Raw genomic sequence first — 18446 nt, 5'->3', positions numbered from 1 at the left:
GTTCTTGGGGTGTGTTCAAACTCGTAGTTTGTTTATTTTGGTTTGTTTGGTCCTTTTTTGGCTATTCTGTCATTTTTATGATCACACTTTGTGACATCATGTCCTGATTTTGGTTTGTTTAGATCTTTGGTTAGTGTTTTGCTTATTTTTTGGTTTAACTACACCACATTTCGAATGGAAAAATACATCTTTTTTAAGTGATCCCAGTCCACATGTTGTTTGCATCAGGAACAAACCAAACTTGCCAAGTGTGAACAAAACCTTTGTGAGTAAATGGTTGACCATGAAGATCTTTCTGGTTTAGCTAATCCAAAATCTAAAATTCTGTCATACTCTAAACACCCACATGATTTTCCAAGCCTGCATGACCTTTTTTTTTTTTTTTCTGTGGAACAGAAAGAAGAGCTGTTTTTGTCTATATAATGAAAGTCAATGATGCTCAAAACAACATCAGACTCCATTGACTTTTAATGTTTGGACAACAAAACGCAAACATTTTTCTTCAGTTGCAAAAACATGACGGTGAATAAGTGATGACAGAATTGTAATATTGAGGTGAAATAAGACTTTACTTTTAGGGACATCAGTTCACCGCCATCACATTCAAAAACCAACATCCAAAACATGCAAGTAAGCAGCTGCCACAATAGCAAAAATAAAGAAATAAAGGTTATTTATTGCACAGAACAACCAATTATTGTTCCCTACAGTTAACTGGCCTGTTACTAAATAAGCTAAGTTTGTATTATTGGCAAGAACATTTTAATAATCTTTTTTTTTTTTCACTAAATAACCTGCACAATTGAAATATTTAGGTTAATATAATTTTTTTTGTTTGTTTGTTTAACAATTGATGCCATTGCTCAGCATATACGAGTACGCCCATCATAAATATCTCATTTAAGTTAATATTTTCTATAGGAAGCTTTACAATATTAAATTTGTGCATATACAGATTAGTCAGTACAGAAACCAAATCTGGCGCTTTATAAAGATAACTGTCCAAAATTAGTACACACAAATTTATATAATTTTTAAAACAGCAATATTCAAGAGAAGCTAAAAATATTAGGTAGTATAATATTATATTATATTATATTTTGTGTGTGTGTGTGTGTGTGTGTGTGTGTGTGTATATGATTATATATGTGTGTGTGTGTGTGTATATATATATATATATATATATATATATATATATATATATATATATATATATATATATAATATGTATCTTTAAATTATCACAATGTCCTTCATGCTAATCATGCAGTAACATTAGCAAAATGTTGCTTATATTTAATATTTGCTTATAAAATATTGTGTATTGTCAAAAGTGTAGTGTTGTATGAAATCAATACAACTCTTATTCTGCTCAATATAAAGGTTCCAAAAATGGGACTCTGATAGTATTACTGTACGAGTATCATTTTGGATTCCCCAAAGAGCCCTTTGTTGTCAGTGTGAAGTACATTTTAATATTCTAAAAATCCTTTTCATCTATTAAGCAGTGGAAAGTTTCTTTAGCTGTTAAGCGTTCTTTATGGAACTATCAATGTCGAGAAACTACCTTAAATTTTAAGAGTGTACAGTGACTGACTTTCAGTCAAGCATCTTTTTTCAATCATTTTTTTTTTTTTTTTTGGAACCATGGTAAATTTAACCACAAGCAAAATATTTGTATATGTATATATATGTATGTATATATATATATATATATATATATATATATATATATATATATATATATATATATATATATATATATATATATATATATATATATAATTTATATATGTATATATATATATATATATATATATATATATATATATATATATATATATATATATATATATTTTTTTTTTTTTTTTTTTTTTTTTTTTTAAGTCTGTGTGACTTTGAAACTATGAAAATTTTAAATCTAGTGCAAATTGTTATACTTTAGGTAAACAATAAATCCATGCATGTTAATCCAGTAAAAAAAAAAAAAAATTATTATTAAATATATATATATATATATATATATATATATATATATATATATATATATATATATATATATATATATATATATATATATATATTTGTAATCTTCAATCAAAACCTGACCATCTCCTTCAACGTTTGGAGTGGTGGTCCTTCTCGGATAATATCTGTTTGACTGCTTCAGTCACAAATTTCATAACTCTTTCTGTTAAATTGCTAAGCATGATTGATGTGTAAAAAGAAAGCCCCGCCCCCTACTTATTAGTATGTTTCAGTTGAAAGTTCAACATCATTCTAAAATATATGTCTCAGTAACGTCCAGTTCACTTCAGGAATTTTACTCTAAATTGTAACAATTTTTTTCTAATCTGTAGCCTCACTGTGAACCCTTTATGAAACCTTGCAGTGTAGAACAAATATAACATTTATGGGATTTGATTTCCAGGTAAACAGTTGAATTCTTTAGGGTTTCATATGATCACTTGAACATCTCACCTGTAATGTTCTTCCAGTCGTCTGCCAGAAAAAGCTCCTCAAACCTGCTGGTGGTCCACTCTTCCATGTCAAAGTCTGGAAAAAGAGTGTCGTCTGAGGTGTCCCTTTCCTCCACTACTTCAATTTCCTTAAACCGAACCATTTTCCCAAAGCTGGGAGTCTTAGACAGTTTTCCTCTGTCCTCCATTGGATTGGATTCAATGGATTTAGGTGGGCCGATGTGGGTTTTTGAAGTAATGGGCTCATTTGTTGGGTAACTGGTGGAGGCATTAGCATCTGTAAAGCTTTCAGCAAACTCTTCTTCACTCTCTTCTGCCTCTTTATTCTCCATTTCATCTCTCTCCTCACTTCCTTCTTCTGCTATTTTCCTCTCAACCTCCTTTTCAGTGATATTCATTTTCTGCAACTCCATTATTGGTTCCTCCCAGGGCTGCAAAACACTTTCTTCACTTTTCAGCTCTTCTGATTTCGCAAACATCTCAGTTTCCAATGTTGTCTCCTCTGGATCTCCAGCTTCTGGCTCCATGTCCCCACACGGTGCTAAGGATACCATTTATTTTCCTAAAAGTGTTGAATATCTTCCAAGCACACGATAAACGCCAAGTCTGTAAAAATTGATGTCCCTGCTGCTCAACTGCCAAACCGATGAGCACCTGCATCCATTAGTAACAGCGTGTAGTATTTTCTAAAGCATGGTGTGTCCACATGGACTCTAATAGAATTGTCATGGAAGTGCATCTCCGCATGACATAAATCCCATCTGTAGCCAGTCCATCTCCTGCAGCACTGATGAAACAGTCCTTTTATGAATGTTTTGCAGGAAATGTGTTGATTCGAGAGATGTTCTGTTATCGAAAGATGCAAGAAATGATCAGTGCATGAGCATTGTGTTAAAATGTGAAGCCCTACTGGTCAGTAGAGTTGTGTGCACTGATAATCTGTTGGATTAGAAGAGCAAAATCTAATCTGCCCCAACGTCTGTAAGCTTCTTAATGACTTCATCACGTCGTCCCCTAATATTGTTTCCGTGTATGCGTCCACCAATAAGAAGACCTCAGGGACTGGAATGTTATTCCTGTTATTTTTGACTTAGAATATAACACAGAAAAATTATTTATCTTAGCCCAGCAAGCTTTTTTTATTTTTTATTTTTTTTGTTTGTTTTGTTTTTAAAAGATGTCTGTGTCTAATAGACATTTAAACATAGTCATCTTGGCTAAAACATATTTGGGTTGTCAGTGAAAATCTACTAGATGTCTAAGAATAGGCCAAAACTAGACTAGTCATCAAATAAACAGAAATAAATGACTAGAAACATAAAGTCTGTCTAATCTGTCTATTTGACAGACTTTATGTGTCTAGTCATTTATTTCTGTTTTGGACTATTCTTAGATGTCTATTAGATTTTCACAGCCCAAGTTTAGCTGTCTGCATTTAGATGTCTATCAGACGTCTATTAAACACAAAATTGTTTGCTGAGTAGATGCTGAATATTTTACTAATTTAGAAAATGCGAAGGTTTGGGTTCAGTAATTTTATTTAGTCATTTTTCTGTTATGCTCACTAAGGCTGTATTTATTTGCTTATTTATCATATTGATGTACAATGAAAGTGTATAACTTTCTAATTAATTAATTAATTCTAATTTTAAATAAATATAATATATATTAATATCAAATTTGATAGATTTTTAATATATTTTACATTTTTAAATATAGATATTAAATTTATTCATGATGAAAAAACTGAAATAATTTCATTCTTCAGTGTCACAAGATTCTTCATAAATTACTGTAATATGATTTACTGCTGGGGCAGCATGGTGGTGCAGTGGGTAGCAAAATCGCCTCACAGAAAGAAGGTCACTGGTTTGAGCCCTGGCTGGCTCGATGAAATTTCTGTGTGGAGTTTGCATGTTCTCCCTGTGTTTGCAAGGTTTTTCCCCATTTGCCTGGTGCTTCGGTTTCCCTCACAAGTCTAAAGACATGTGGTATAGGTGAATTGGGTAAGCTTAATTGACTGTTGTGTATGTGTGTATGGATGTTTCCCAGTGATAGGTTGCAACTGGAAGGGTGTTCGCTGTGTAAAAAACACATGCTGGATAAGTTGGAATAAACCACCAATTTATCCAGCACATGTTTTTACACAGCGGACGCCCTTCCAGCTGAAACCCATCACTTGGAAACACCCATACACTCTCATTCACACACATACATTACACTCTCAGAAATAAAGGTACAGGAGCTGTCACTGGGCCAGTACCTTTTTAAAAGATACATATTTGTACACAAATAGTCCACAGTGGTAGCTTAAAGGTGCATATTAGTACCTAAATGTAAAGTACCTTTAAGGTACCATTATGGACCCTTCAGGTATAAATATGTCTCTTTTGAAAAGGTACTGCTTTAGTGACAGCTTTTGTACCTTTAAATCTGAGAGAGTATGAACAATTTCGCTTACCCAATTCACCTATAGCGCATGTCTTTAGACTTGTGGGGGAAACCGGAGTAACCGGAGGAAACCCATGCAAACACGGGGAGGACATGCAAACTCCACACAGAAATGCCAACTGACCCAGCCAAGGCTTAGACCAGTGACCTTCTTGCTGTGAGGTGACAGCGCTACCCACTGTGCCACCATGCCGCCTGCTCAAAATTAATAAAATAAATAAGAAAATCTCATTATCAGTGTTGTAGAAAAAATATTTCTTTAGAAACATATTTTGTCTACTTTATAAACAGAAATTTAAACAAGAGACATTTATTTATTTACACATTTATTTATTTTTTGTAACTATTCAAAACTTTGATCAATCAATCAATCAATACATAAATAAATAAATATGACTTACCTCACACTTTAAAATGCTAAAATAGTGTAAATAAAGCGTGAAGATCAAAATGGAAATTGAATCTATTGAAAGAACGAATTGCAAACACCATGAACATGAAAAAGCTTTCCTATATTCCGATGACTGGAACAGCATTGACCGAAAATAACACTGAAAACATGAACAGGTTTTTCCAGGTTTGTGACATGCCAAGTGTAAATGAAACATCAATGAGCCATGGATAATTTCAAGACAAGACAAGCATTTCCAATCATGTCCTTTGTTTTACACTTACATTAAAAAAAACACTCAAATACAGCAATCAATCATTTACGCTTGGCAGCATTTGGACCGCTTGTACATGTCAAAATTTGAGCAAAACATAATAAACGTTACATTCTTGCCCCATTTAACAGTGTCACATCATTACTGTACTGTAAATGCACAAAGATGTGACTTCATGTTCAGCTTTGATAATGTTGATCTTGGTTTTGTCTCTACGGTTAAAACACTCTAGAGAGTTGTATTTGTTTTCTGCATTCTCTAGAGGCGGTTGGCACTGTTTATGGCATGAGTGAATTTAAGGATTGATTTCTTGTTTAGCCTGAAACTTACAATAGCGCTTGAACAGCTATGGTAGAGTAGTGTTGATGAAGAAGCAACCTAGAATTTGAATGAATATAAAAGTCAACAGTCAACTTTATCAAATGAAATAAGTGTAGTTAACTCAAAATTTACTGGAAGTTAATTCTACTCATTTGAAAAGAGTTTTGAAATCAGTGCTAAAGGTAATGAGTTAATTAAATACCTCATTACTTTAACTTAAATGGATTAAGTTCACATTATTCATATAGACTTTTTTTTTTTTTTTACTCAAATGGTTTGTTGCAATCCGTTTCCTCAAACAGTTTGAGTTGCCTTAACTCTTTGGGTTTTACAGTACTCAGATGGTTTGAGTTTTCTTCATTTATTAGGTTTTACTGTGCTCAAATTGCTTCATTTACTAAAATAGATTAGGTTCACAGTACTCATTTGGATTAGTTTATGAAATGGTTTGTTGTAATCGGTTTCCTCAAATGGTTTAAACTACCATTTTGGGTTTTACTGTGTACACTGTAAAAAGTGATTAGTTACTTAAAGGGAATAAACCAATTGCCTTAAAAGAAATAAGTTGCTTTTACAAAAATAGTATAAGTAAACCCATTGTAACTTGAAACTGTTAAGCTGACTTAATTTTTATTATTATGCAAATTGCATTTACTATTTTAATACATAAGTAAACTAATCACTTTTTCCAGTACACATTTATTATACAGTATACTGTATATATATATATATATATATATATATATATATATATATATATATATATATATATATATATATATATATATATATATATATATTTTTTTTTTTTTTTTTTTTTTTTTTTCAGCTGTTCTGTATCTAGCAAAGTGACAGTAACTAAAATCCAGGCTCCAGTGTGTCTTCTAAACTCAATACAGGCTATGATTGTAGATTTTATAGACTTAATAAAGCACCAAATATGTAATAGTGTAATAATTGCAGTAATTATTTGAAAACAGACATGCTAAAATAGTCTTACGTTGTAAAAAAGAAAAGTTGACTTTAAAAAAGTGAGAACAATAAGCATAATAATAAACATTAAGTCAGCCTAACAGTTCCAAGTTACAATAGGTTTACTTACATTATTTTGTAACAGTTTACTTACCAATCACATTTCATAATGTAAACAAACTGCATAATTATAAAAAATTAAGTTAACTTAATAGTTCTAAGTTGCAATAGAAATATTTTACATTTTGTAAGTAAAATCAACTTGCCACTTTTAAGGCGATATATTTACTCTCTTTTTTAAGTAATTGTTTTTTACAGTATAGGATTACACTTTGAACGGGGGAAAATGGCTTGAAGGGATTTTATATAAAAGACCAATCTTTGTTTATCGACTTGGCAAGCTTAAATCTATCAACTGGGGATTGCTACATATGGGGATATCATACCAGCTCTGAAAGATTCTCTTGCTAAATGTGAAACAATTTTTTAAAGTAAATGATAATGAGTTTCAGGTCACAAACTGTTTAAGATTCAAGGCTATGAAATATAAATATATATTATTTTGAATTTTACAAAGCAACTGCACCACCCCAGTAAATCTCATGTACTTTAATCACTATTTACAGTACAACTCTGACACTTCATTAATGATTCTGCCTAATAGAAGTTGAATACATGTGTATATTTAATGTAAGATGGCATAATATTCCAAAGCGGTTTCAGGCACAATCTGAAGAAGCATATATTATATATTTTTTTCATCCAGCCGGCTTCAGATGTCCCTGTATCTCAGACAGCCATATGGCAAGTAGAGTTTCCATTAGAGACTATGAGAGAGAGCTCCTTAATCCAAAGGCCCAAGCACCTTGTCTGTTGGGGATTATGTCTTCCAATTAACCTAAATTCTCTATTTTTCCCGCTCACTGTCCATTTCACCTCATCTGTTTGCAAGCTTAAAAGGTGCAGATGATTGCCTGGCTAGATTAAGTGAATCGTTTTTCTGTATGCACATTTTCCATCTTGTTTAAAATGACAGGCTGAGCTTTTCCCTCATCATTTTGTTCACAGGACATTTCTTTAATACCTTGTAATCTTCAAGACTTGCAATTGCTGCTACAATGAAGCTTTCTCAGACATACTCATGTTTGCTTGCTTCATCTCAGACTGATAGCTGTTGTTTTTCAACTGACTGGTTTCAGGGGAATATTTGTTTTCATTTGATATGGTACTAGAAAAGCGGATTTGACATGCAGAGTTTTGTTCGGACGTGAAATTGAGATTTTTCAGATGACTTGATGGTATATCAACGTTTGTTTCACTATTACATTTACCTTGTTATATAAAGCTTTTGCTTTTTATCTGTTCTAACATATTTTTTGTAATATCTATATTTTCTAATTTAATAAAACTGTAAGTGATTTGATAAAAGCATTTTATATAGCTTCAGTGCATAAATGTTCTTCTTGTATTTATTTGTGAATTAATTTACTATACATATGCACCTATACAGGCCCATAGCCAGTGGGGTTCAGGTAGTTCGAAAGACCCACCCTTCACTGACGAGAGCTCATTTGTTCTATTTTGACTGCTATGCCATCATAAATAGTAAAATTAACAAATCGAAGAAAGCTTTAAGATGTAAATCTGACAAGTGAAGTCATCTTTTAATACTGAGTGACTGTATTGTTGTTAAATAGAAAATAAACATTTTTACAAGTAACTTTTATTCTAAATCTTGGACAAAAACCCATTAAAAAGGTGCAAAGCACCAAAAGTTAATTTTGAAGTATAATAAAGTTCATTTTAACACTAAATTAGGCTATTGTTGCTATAAATTTTTAATTTTACTTTTTTTATAAGAGAGGCTAGAATAATAAGGAAGCTCTTCATTATCATTATTATTATGTTTTATCTTTTTATTATTTCAAATGGCCAAATTCTGACTGAGGAAAGTTGAATGTGCTGGCCAGTTTCTTATTTGCCTAATAAATGACAATAGACTCTTTTTTATGATGTTTTTTTTTTTTTTTTGTAATGATATATGATGTGCTAAATTTGTATTTTAAAATAATAAGTATAAATATTTTTTTTTTCATATTTCTCTATTCTAAATCTTTAGGAAATGTTTTTGGTACATCAAAAAGTGTAGTTATGATGACCATCTGACAAGCTAATCCAGCAAAATAGTGCTCAAAATGTCACTAAAATGCATAGGTAAATAGTAAATGAGGTGAATAACTTTCTGAGAAAAAAGAACCACTTATTTCATTAGGCTGGCTACGGGCCTGATTTACACATTCATAAAAGAGAAAAGCAGATCACGTTACAGGTTGTTCAAAAACCTGTCAACATTTAGAAATGACAAAATTTTGCACGCAAGTCAGTCATTTTGTACATTTAAATCAGGTAAATACATTTCACATATCTTATGTGAAAATAAAATGTCAAAATATAGGTGACATAGCCTGTATTCTTGTTCTGGCCTGTATTATTAAAAATGTAATTAAAATATTTGAAATGATAAAATACTTTTGATGAGCAAAACCAACACTGTAATAATATATATACAATTAGTCATGACAGCTTATGTTTTTAATTGATTGTAACTTATTAAACTACGTTAATCATGTTCTAACTTAATTTTATATGTAATGCAAGCAGTTTTAAGTCAGTTTAACTTAAGTTCAATGGACGCATAAGGTTAATTTGATTCAGCTCAAAAATTTAAGACAACCAGGATTTTTTACAGTGTATTGTAAGATTTAAAATGATTTGTTAATCATTGTGTTGCTGAATATTAACCTTGATTAATTTAAAATAATAATTAAATAAGATAAATAATAATTTATGAATAACTAAATTATGTTAATTGGTTTTTAAACAATAGTTAATGTGCTCTCAAGGATACATGAAGACATAAATAAATTTAGACAAATCTAAAAAATGCTAAAATATTTATTTTTCACATAATATCTATAAATTTAAAACCTCGCATTTTACGTGATATATGTATAGTTGAAGTCAGAATTATTTTCCCACAATTTCTGTGTAACAGAGAGAAGATTTTCCCAGTGTGTGTCTGTGTATGTATGTATGTATATATATATATATATATATATATATATATATATATATATATATATATATATATATATATATATATATATATATATTTACACACACACACACACACACACACACACACACACACACACACACATATATATATATATACACATACATACTGGAGTGGACTTAACCAGTAATCTAGGTAAGCAGTCGCTTAGGGCCCAGGGGGATTAGAGGGCCCCAACCAATGCCAAGAAGCCTATATTAATCATATAGCTCTTCTATTATTTTTTTTTATTATGTTGTAAAATATGTCTATAGCCATTAAGATTTTGCCTGTATTACTAATTTTTACTAAAACCTGGGGCCTCCATGAATAGTAGAACATTTAGCTATTTCATACTGCACATGCAAATATTAAAATCTAATCACGAATATGGCTAATTAACTGTACATATAGTTAGTTTGTGAAGTTGTTAATTGTACTTAATTTTACATTAATTTTATTTTTTTTAAAAAACAACAACAAAAAACGAATCTACAGAGGAAAAAAAATATCTGTATATAGAAAGAGAGTTTTAATGTTAGGGCTTCATACATGGAATAGCTTAGGGCCCCCAAATTACTAAGTCCGCCCCTGTAAATACAGGGGTGATATCACCATAATATAAAAAAGCGGAGATGTTAGTTCAGTAGGTTTATTAGTGAAATGCACATGTACATTGAGTGTGTGCGCGCGTGTTTGTGTGTGTGTCTATGACGTCGCCACAACGCTGTCTCGTAGCCCCGCCCGGCAGAGAGTGACGTTTGGACGAGAATGTCGCCAGTTCACCTCAGTTCCAGACATGGCAGCGTTGAGACAGGAGCATCGGTATGGACTCTCCTGTGGAAAGATTAATAAAAGCATTCCCAACAAAACCATCTTTCACGTCAAACTAACCGACACGGCCATCCGGACGCTGGAAGCCTATCAGAATCTTAAGGTAATGCGTTTTGCTTCGATTTCGCCACTGTTCATTTGCTCCACTGATCTCAATGGGACAGAGAGAAAAGTTTACAACTCGCAACTTCCAAAAACAGTACCTTCCGATAGCTGCTTGTAAAGTATTGATTGGTTAAGGCAAAGTGTGTCGGTCCAAGTGCCATATGCTGTCTGAACAGGGACAGAGAGTACCAGGAGGAAATCGGACAGTCAGTTGTTACTGTTGCGTTAAAGTTGGTTTTGCTTGATTGATTTAGGCTATTAATTGTTATGGTGTAGCAAAAATAAATATGTCAATCGTGTTATTTTTTTCCCTTTAAGCCAGTTGAAATTGGCTTTGCAAAATCTGATATCTTCTAGTTTAGAATAGGGATAAAGTCGCCGCTTTAGGTATTATTTCTGATAAATGATACGAAATGCAACATGACACCGTCTTGATCCTGGACTATGCATTACTTATTATGATTATTGGCATTTTAAAACAAGAAATGTTTAATTTGCCCGGAACTCTGACGGGGATCTTACGGTCTGAGAGGGGCTCAAGGCTCATGCTTGAACTCATCAGCTAAACAATAAGTGCCATTTAACAATTTAAGTAGCCTAGTCATAAAGATTAATGTTATGCATTTCACTCCTCTCATTTCATTACTCTCTCTTATATATATATATATATATATATATATATATATATATATATATATATATATATATATATATATATATATATATATGCACACACACTCAAAGATTTACATTTGCTGCAAAGGGTTAAACCTTTCAAGATTTAACATTGAAACCTCGTATTGTTAAGTTTAGACCTGCTTGCATTCAATTAGTAAACTAAATATAGAAATAATCTGTCAAACGGACAGTTCTATTTAAAACAAATACGTTTTTTATCTGTGTTGTTACAAACCTATATATCTTTTCAACTGGACTAGGGAGTGATATATTCAAATGACAGCGCCTCCTTTTACTTTTATTGTAAAGAACCTGCAACGTAAGTGACTGTGGCTGTCAGTCACAAACAATAAACGTTATATATAATTCTGTATTCCACTGAAAACAGCACGCGGATGTACATGCGTCCCTTTAAACGAAATTTAAAAGTGTCGCCTCATGTAAAGCAAATTCCTTGCACGCCGCGTTTTTGCAAGTTATCCTCCGTTAAGGTAATCGATATGCTTATCAATGTCGCCGTCGGGTAGACAGCACAGATTCCAGTAATATCAATACCTCAGCGGTAAAACGTGTTCGCCAGCTGGACGGGGCTCGCAGCCAGTTCGCTTCATCTGAGCTCCAGCGCTTCTCGTCGGTGATTGGAGGATAAAGGTGTGTTTTTGTTGGCGTGCTCTGTCGTATTGTTGTTAGTCCTTTAAACGCTTGGACGCCGTCCCGATGTCATCGCTTATTGGTCAGTCGAGCGGAGTAGAATGTCGTTCGACCCAATCAGAACGGGAGAAGACTTCCTCGAGCTTGCAACAGGAGCTCCATAATGAACGTTCTCCTATTGTCGGAAATATGTGACCCAGTAGAAAGAGTGAAAAGTAGGAAATAAATCCTTAATCTTTAGGATTTTGAGGGGGTTTGTTAGTAATCTGTTGGTGTTTTTGTCAGTGAATGTACAATATTTAGCTCACCAATCTGTCTCAATAACTGTCAGTAACGATAACAAAGCTGACAGTCTGGCAGGGTATTCCTTTAAATCAAGTTACATTTAGCTGAGGTGGAAGTTTCACAAAATCATGTCTTGTCCAAAATTGAACAAATTAAGTGAGTTTGTTTAAGGACAAAATAGATGAGATTAGATTAAACTTTATTGTCATTACACATGAACAAGTACAAGGCAATGAAATGCAGTTTAGGTCAAACCAGGAGTGCAATAACAGCAAGTGCAGGATACAGGTTTAAGTTATAAAGTGAAATGAAAGAAAAACTATAGTGATATTTACAGATGCATATACTATGAATAAAACAATAATATTAACTATGAACAGAGATTAACTATAGATGAATATATGTACAGGTTGCTATTAATAATCAGAAGTATGCAGATAGGAATGAACATAATTACAAATGTATATGTACAGTGGGTATGTTCAGTGTACTCCAAATGTCACTGGAGTGTGGAAATAGTTTTTCTTTTGAATTAAGTTAAGCCAACTATCAGATATTCATTATTGTTTTATTAATAACTGTCATTTGAATCAATTTCACAGAAAAAAAACAAAACAAAACAAACAAAAAAAAACATTTATTTAACCTTCTTCCCAGGTAAACATATAGGAAATTATAATCTGTAGATATGTAAAATGGTCACAATTTTAACGAGACGTGATCAGAATAGGCTGATAATATTTAAATGATTTAAATATAACTATAATAGACATTGTTTGTTCGTATGTTGTGCTTCCTAGTATAAATTAACTTTTAGAGACATATATAATGTTCCCCTGTCAGCAGTTTTCTTTACTTGTTCTTAAGGTGTTATAAAGGCTTAATTATGTTCATAAAACCTGCAGAAACTCTAAATACACTTGATAACAGTTAAATATTTATTAATTTCAGTTGAATTTTATGTTAAAAGTTGTGCTAAAAGCTAATTATTTATCAGCATTTATTGAAATTGGTGGCTCTGCAGTCAGTCACATGTGATTCTGTTGGTAAGTCTGGGTTTAACTAACAGGTACCACTATCAGTTACAGATTAGGTAACAAAAAATAAATAAGCAAACACACTTAATTCATTGTAATAAGTCTAAATACGTGGTCAGGTCAGGTCAATAGAGACCCCACTGTCCTCCTCTGAACTGTGCTCAGTATGTGCTTACTGGCTTTCACTGCAACAGTATAAAAACCAAAGTTCAGTTTAGCATCAACACCACCACCACCACCTCCTTCAGTAATGTTTAGCCACTAATCTGACCACATGACAACAAACACATAACCAATAAGCCTGTATTTTTTTAATAAGCAACTTGATATGCACTGAATGTGTGGAGCGACATGAGGGCCTCTCCCAGTAACATCCATAATAGATAAACATGCTTGTTGACCAAAGCTCCAGCTGTATCTTGAAGATAATAACTACTATCTTTTGACCTTGTTCAATGGTTTCAAGCTATGTGGGGGAAGCCTCATTTTTCTCCTTTCTGTCTCAGCAATTTACATTAGTGATGTGAATGAGTCTTTTTTATATACATGTTGTTAATGCTTCTAGACGTTGTACTGAGCTGAGTGTTAAAAGCTCAGCGCGCGAAAGATGCTTATATAAAAGGCCTATTTGTGCACTCTTTATGTGGTGGACAAACACCACAAGGTAGATAATGTCCAGCCCTGCTTGATTTTATCTGACGCACCTTTAGAAAAAGCTTTTTGTAGCTTACCTTTGTCCTAATTAGTGCTAAGAACTAAGCGTCGTGGCTAAAAGCTTTTCCCATGATGTTTGCCCTGTCCCACCCCCACTTCTTGTACACACTCAACATCCTCATACTCGTCCATGCCTCGCACAATAACATTTGATTGACTAACGTAAGGTCTTTCAAGTTGATATTTATTAATCGGACACATTCCAATGCAGATTAGCGAAGCCCGGCCTTGATCTTTAGGTTCGCACAAGCAGAACCATGGCACCGCCGAGAGGCCAGTGACAGCCAGCCTTTCATTCTCACAGAAACAACCCCCCTCGCTTGCAGTCTGCATGAATTAATACAGGAGAGAACTGTGCCTCTGCCAATGAGGGCAAGCAAGTAATAGGACACTGTAATTACTGTGAAGGGAGGCCAATAGGTAGGCATGATATTTCACTGAAGTTAGTACCTAAACACAGCTTGTGGAAATGCTGGCAGTGTGGGCAAACACTTAAGAAAATGAAAACTTAAGTCGCTTCAGACCTGTGTGATTCACTTTGCTGAACAAAAAGGTATTTTATCTCTGTTTTGTCCTTACTGTTAAAGTTAATGGGAACTTTCATTGCATTGAAAAAAAAAAACCTAAAGGACCAAAAAATAACTTGTTTTACAATTGAAAGTTAGAGGTTATTAGTTTTTCCTGACTTCTTAGTGAGGCTGGTACAAAAAAAACAAACTTTTGCATTGTTTTTGTTAACTTTAATAATGCATTCAATATCTGAAAACAGCCATGGCAATTGCATAGACTCACTATGTTTTATGCATATAAAACTGTCATAACAATGTAAATTGTATCTGATTAGTAAGTTTCCATTTAATCATGCAGTGAATGCACCAACAAATATGTCAAACATTTGAATATGACTAGTGGTGGAAAAATATACTCAAGTAAAAGTACCATTATTTGCCCAAAAATGTAGTTCAAGTAGAGCTAAAGTATTTATTGTAAATATTACTCAAAGTATTAGTAAAATGTAACCCTTTAAAAAGTACTCAAGAGTAGTACGTATTACACTGGGAAAGGTTGATTACATGTATTACATGTAATTTGTGCATGTGTGTGTAAACGTAACATTCTGTAGTGTATTTACTTATTGCTTAAGGCCATTTTGGTCATTATACAGTAAACAATTTTCATCTTCCCATTAGTAATGTTCAGTCTTAATAGTCTCTGGGTCATTGCATGCAAAGTATCTTCTTGGACACTTCTAATGCTTCCAAAAAGTTCGCTGCATATCTTAAGGTGGTTCTGTATAATGCGATTTACTTTCTATGATTGGTCCATATGATTGAACAGGAATTAAAGGACTGATTTTTCTAATCCTCATAGACAGGAAATAATAAAGTAGTGACTGCAGGTTGAAGGAAAGTGGTGGAGTAAAAGTACTGAAACTGCACTAAAAATATATTTAAGGGAAAGTAAAAGTGGACATTTTTAAAACTACTTAGAAAAATGCTATTTCTGTAAAAAACTACTCAATTACTCAATGTTTGTAAATTGTTACTTTACACCACTGCCAGTTACTTTTAAAATAATGCACAAAAAAGTAATTACTTATGTTACTTGTATACATTTTATTTTTAGTGATGTGTTATGTTACTTTTGCGTTATTATTTTGCTATTTATTACCTGGCTGAGGCTTGATCTCTTTCAGAACGTTTTTTTTTTTTTTTTGCTGTCTCATTTTTTAAATAGAGTTCTGCACGTAACAACACACTGAATAGCATACACCTACATTTAAATTTATAAAAAAAAACATACAAAAATATTTTAGGATAATGTTATCTGATAACTTTTTGAGCCCAGATCTATACATAGATCCCATATATACATATTATTGAAAGTTTAAAGCAGTGTGTTTGCTACATTTGCACTATTTGTTTTTAGTAAAATCACTCTCCTTTGAGACAATCCACTTTTCCTTTTCTTCGATGCGTTCAAAATAATAAACACATTCGCTCATTGACTGCATTATTCATGGTGAATTTAATGTTACTTTAATTGCAATTCAGCAATTTATTTTTTAAAAGAGAATTAATTAAACTAATTAAAGTAACTCACCGTTCGTTTTTCAAAAAGAGTAACTCAAATATTATTACTTATTTTTTTAAAGTTAATCACTTTAAAACTTAACTCATTACAAGGCCCACACAGAATCTGCATGTGCAGAAATCTGCAGATTTCTGTAGATTTATTCAGTTTTAAACTAATTTCTGTAATATTATTGACTAAATATATTCCTTGGGTTTATTTGCAAGGAATACATTCATATACAGTTAGTAAACTAATATTTTCTGTCTCTTAGTAGATCTATTATATGATAGACTTGCTTTATTCACCAAAGATGTGGATCTAGATGAATTTGCATTGTAAACATTAAATAAAAGTTGAAAAGCTATGATTTTTTATTCCATGTATTAACTTTTAAGTTACGATACTCCCAAAATATTCCACAGAAATCTGCAGATTTTTTTTTTTTTACAAATTCTCTGCAGAAATATAAAAAAATGTCCCTACTCATAACTTAGGAAATAATATTATTACATAACACGTTACTTGTAAACGTTCCCCTCAACACTGAATATGACCATGATGTAGTTACTAGAACACCTTATATTGTAAATTAAAAATATAAAAAATTATTATAAATAACCAATTTTATGTTAAGATAAAACCAAATGCTAAACCTGCAAAATAATCTAAAAGTACACTTTAATAGTTTAATGGGTGCATTTACAAAGTTTCACTCCCACACTAAAAACTAAACAAAAAATGATGCGCCTGTTATGGATTCAACTGCATTATGAGAGTTAAAGCATCCGTTATGAATGATTTAACCTAGAAATTTATGTGGCGATGATGCATTTTCAGTATTTCATCCCTGTTTCTAATCCTTTTCTATAAAAATACTAGATGCTTACCAACCTCTTCTACCTTTTTTCTTCTGTCCCCAGGGGTCCTTACCAAATCAGCCGGCAATTTGCTTCAAGGGGAACCAGGGGGTAAGATGAATGTGTTTTTCCTCACCCCTCCTGATGCCTAAAAATTGCAATGCTTTAATTAGACCTGATTGTTGAGTCGTGCAGCAAAAAAACTCACGGCACCCCTCAGCCGCTTGCGCTCTCTCTCAATATTTCATGAGCTCCTAAACCAGTGCCTGACATGGACGGGGAACTGTAGCTTGCAGTGACGCCACCCTCAGGGCCTGCTTGACTAGATTGGGAACATTTAGATAATTATAGTAGCGTGCATGTTCATATGCGCAATTATGTGCCGTAAATCAGGAGAATGTCATTGTTTGGATGAGATTCTAGGGTTTTGTATCTTTGGCAGGCCAAAGGTTGGGTTTATATGAGAGTATTGTTATTTACAGCTAGTGAGATTGGCGTGCGGTCACACTGTACGGCCTATGTGGATTTCTGGTAGGCAGTGCAATCCGGTGAAACTGCTTTAAAGAAAGATGCCTGTGTCTAACCGGATTAGCACATTCAGCTGTAGCACACCTCCCCATCAGCGCCTGCTTGTCACTATCGGGCCCCCGTCTAATACATAGCCATCTGATCCAGAAGCTGGACAGGAAAAGGACCTGCTCCATGTACAAACAGAGGACTGTGTGACTCTCTTGCGGTCGGAAGCCCGGGAGAGGCTACTCAACACCCCCGAGCTGCTCGCCAGGTTACTGGGTCAGACTGGCAACTGGAAAGGCTTTGTCAAGAGCTCTGGGAAGAGGTGGGGGTGTTGGTAAACCCAAGGGAGCCTCTTGTGTCTCTATGCCTGTTGTCTCAGTGCAGACATGAAAGACCTGTGACGAGAAGGAGATATAACCGTGGTCGCCGTGTCTCCTAAAGCATCGTTCGACCCCCATTGATTCCACCAATTACAATATACAAAATACTGTCACATGTAGTAGTTGAGCAATATCTGATCTAATGGAGTTTCTTTCTGCTTTAAAATTGAAGTAGTGTAGTTGTGTCAAGTGTGTAAAACTGGAATCCGTTCTAATTGTCGAATTAGATTTAGTGATTATATCTTTAGCCCATTGCATATTCAAATTGGCTGCAGTGAATTTGAACGTTTCCCCTCCTCCTCAGATAAT

At 33.2% G+C, this 18446-nt stretch overlaps 2 protein-coding genes across 2 annotated transcripts in view; one reads left to right on the top strand and one right to left on the bottom strand.

The window, feature by feature from the left end:
- The window catches only part of fkbp16 (FKBP prolyl isomerase 16), a 93010-nt gene extending 89576 nt beyond the window's left edge, over positions 1 to 3434 (bottom strand). Inside the window, exon 1 of the mRNA NM_001386852.1 lies at positions 2482 to 3434. Within this exon, the coding sequence (NP_001373781.1) occupies positions 2482 to 3034 (553 nt within the window). The 5' untranslated portion in view covers positions 3035 to 3434. The remainder of the gene's footprint in view (positions 1 to 2481) is intronic.
- A 7359-nt stretch (positions 3435 to 10793) lies between these two features.
- LOC565819 (novel protein similar to elongation factor RNA polymerase II (ell)) overlaps positions 10794 to 18446 on the top strand; it is an 86759-nt gene continuing 79106 nt past the window's right edge. Inside the window, exons 1-2 of the mRNA XM_689088.9 lie at positions 10794 to 10941; positions 17305 to 17352. Coding sequence (XP_694180.3) covers positions 10804 to 10941; positions 17305 to 17352 — 186 coding nt within the window. The 5' untranslated portion in view covers positions 10794 to 10803. The remainder of the gene's footprint in view (positions 10942 to 17304; positions 17353 to 18446) is intronic.

Source organism: Danio rerio, chromosome 18 (assembly GCF_049306965.1).
Source record: "Danio rerio strain Tuebingen ecotype United States chromosome 18, GRCz12tu, whole genome shotgun sequence".
NCBI lineage: Eukaryota > Metazoa > Chordata > Actinopteri > Cypriniformes > Danionidae > Danio > Danio rerio.
Note: the sequence above shows the minus strand (reverse complement) of the source record. Positions and strands in the feature narration are given on the sequence as shown.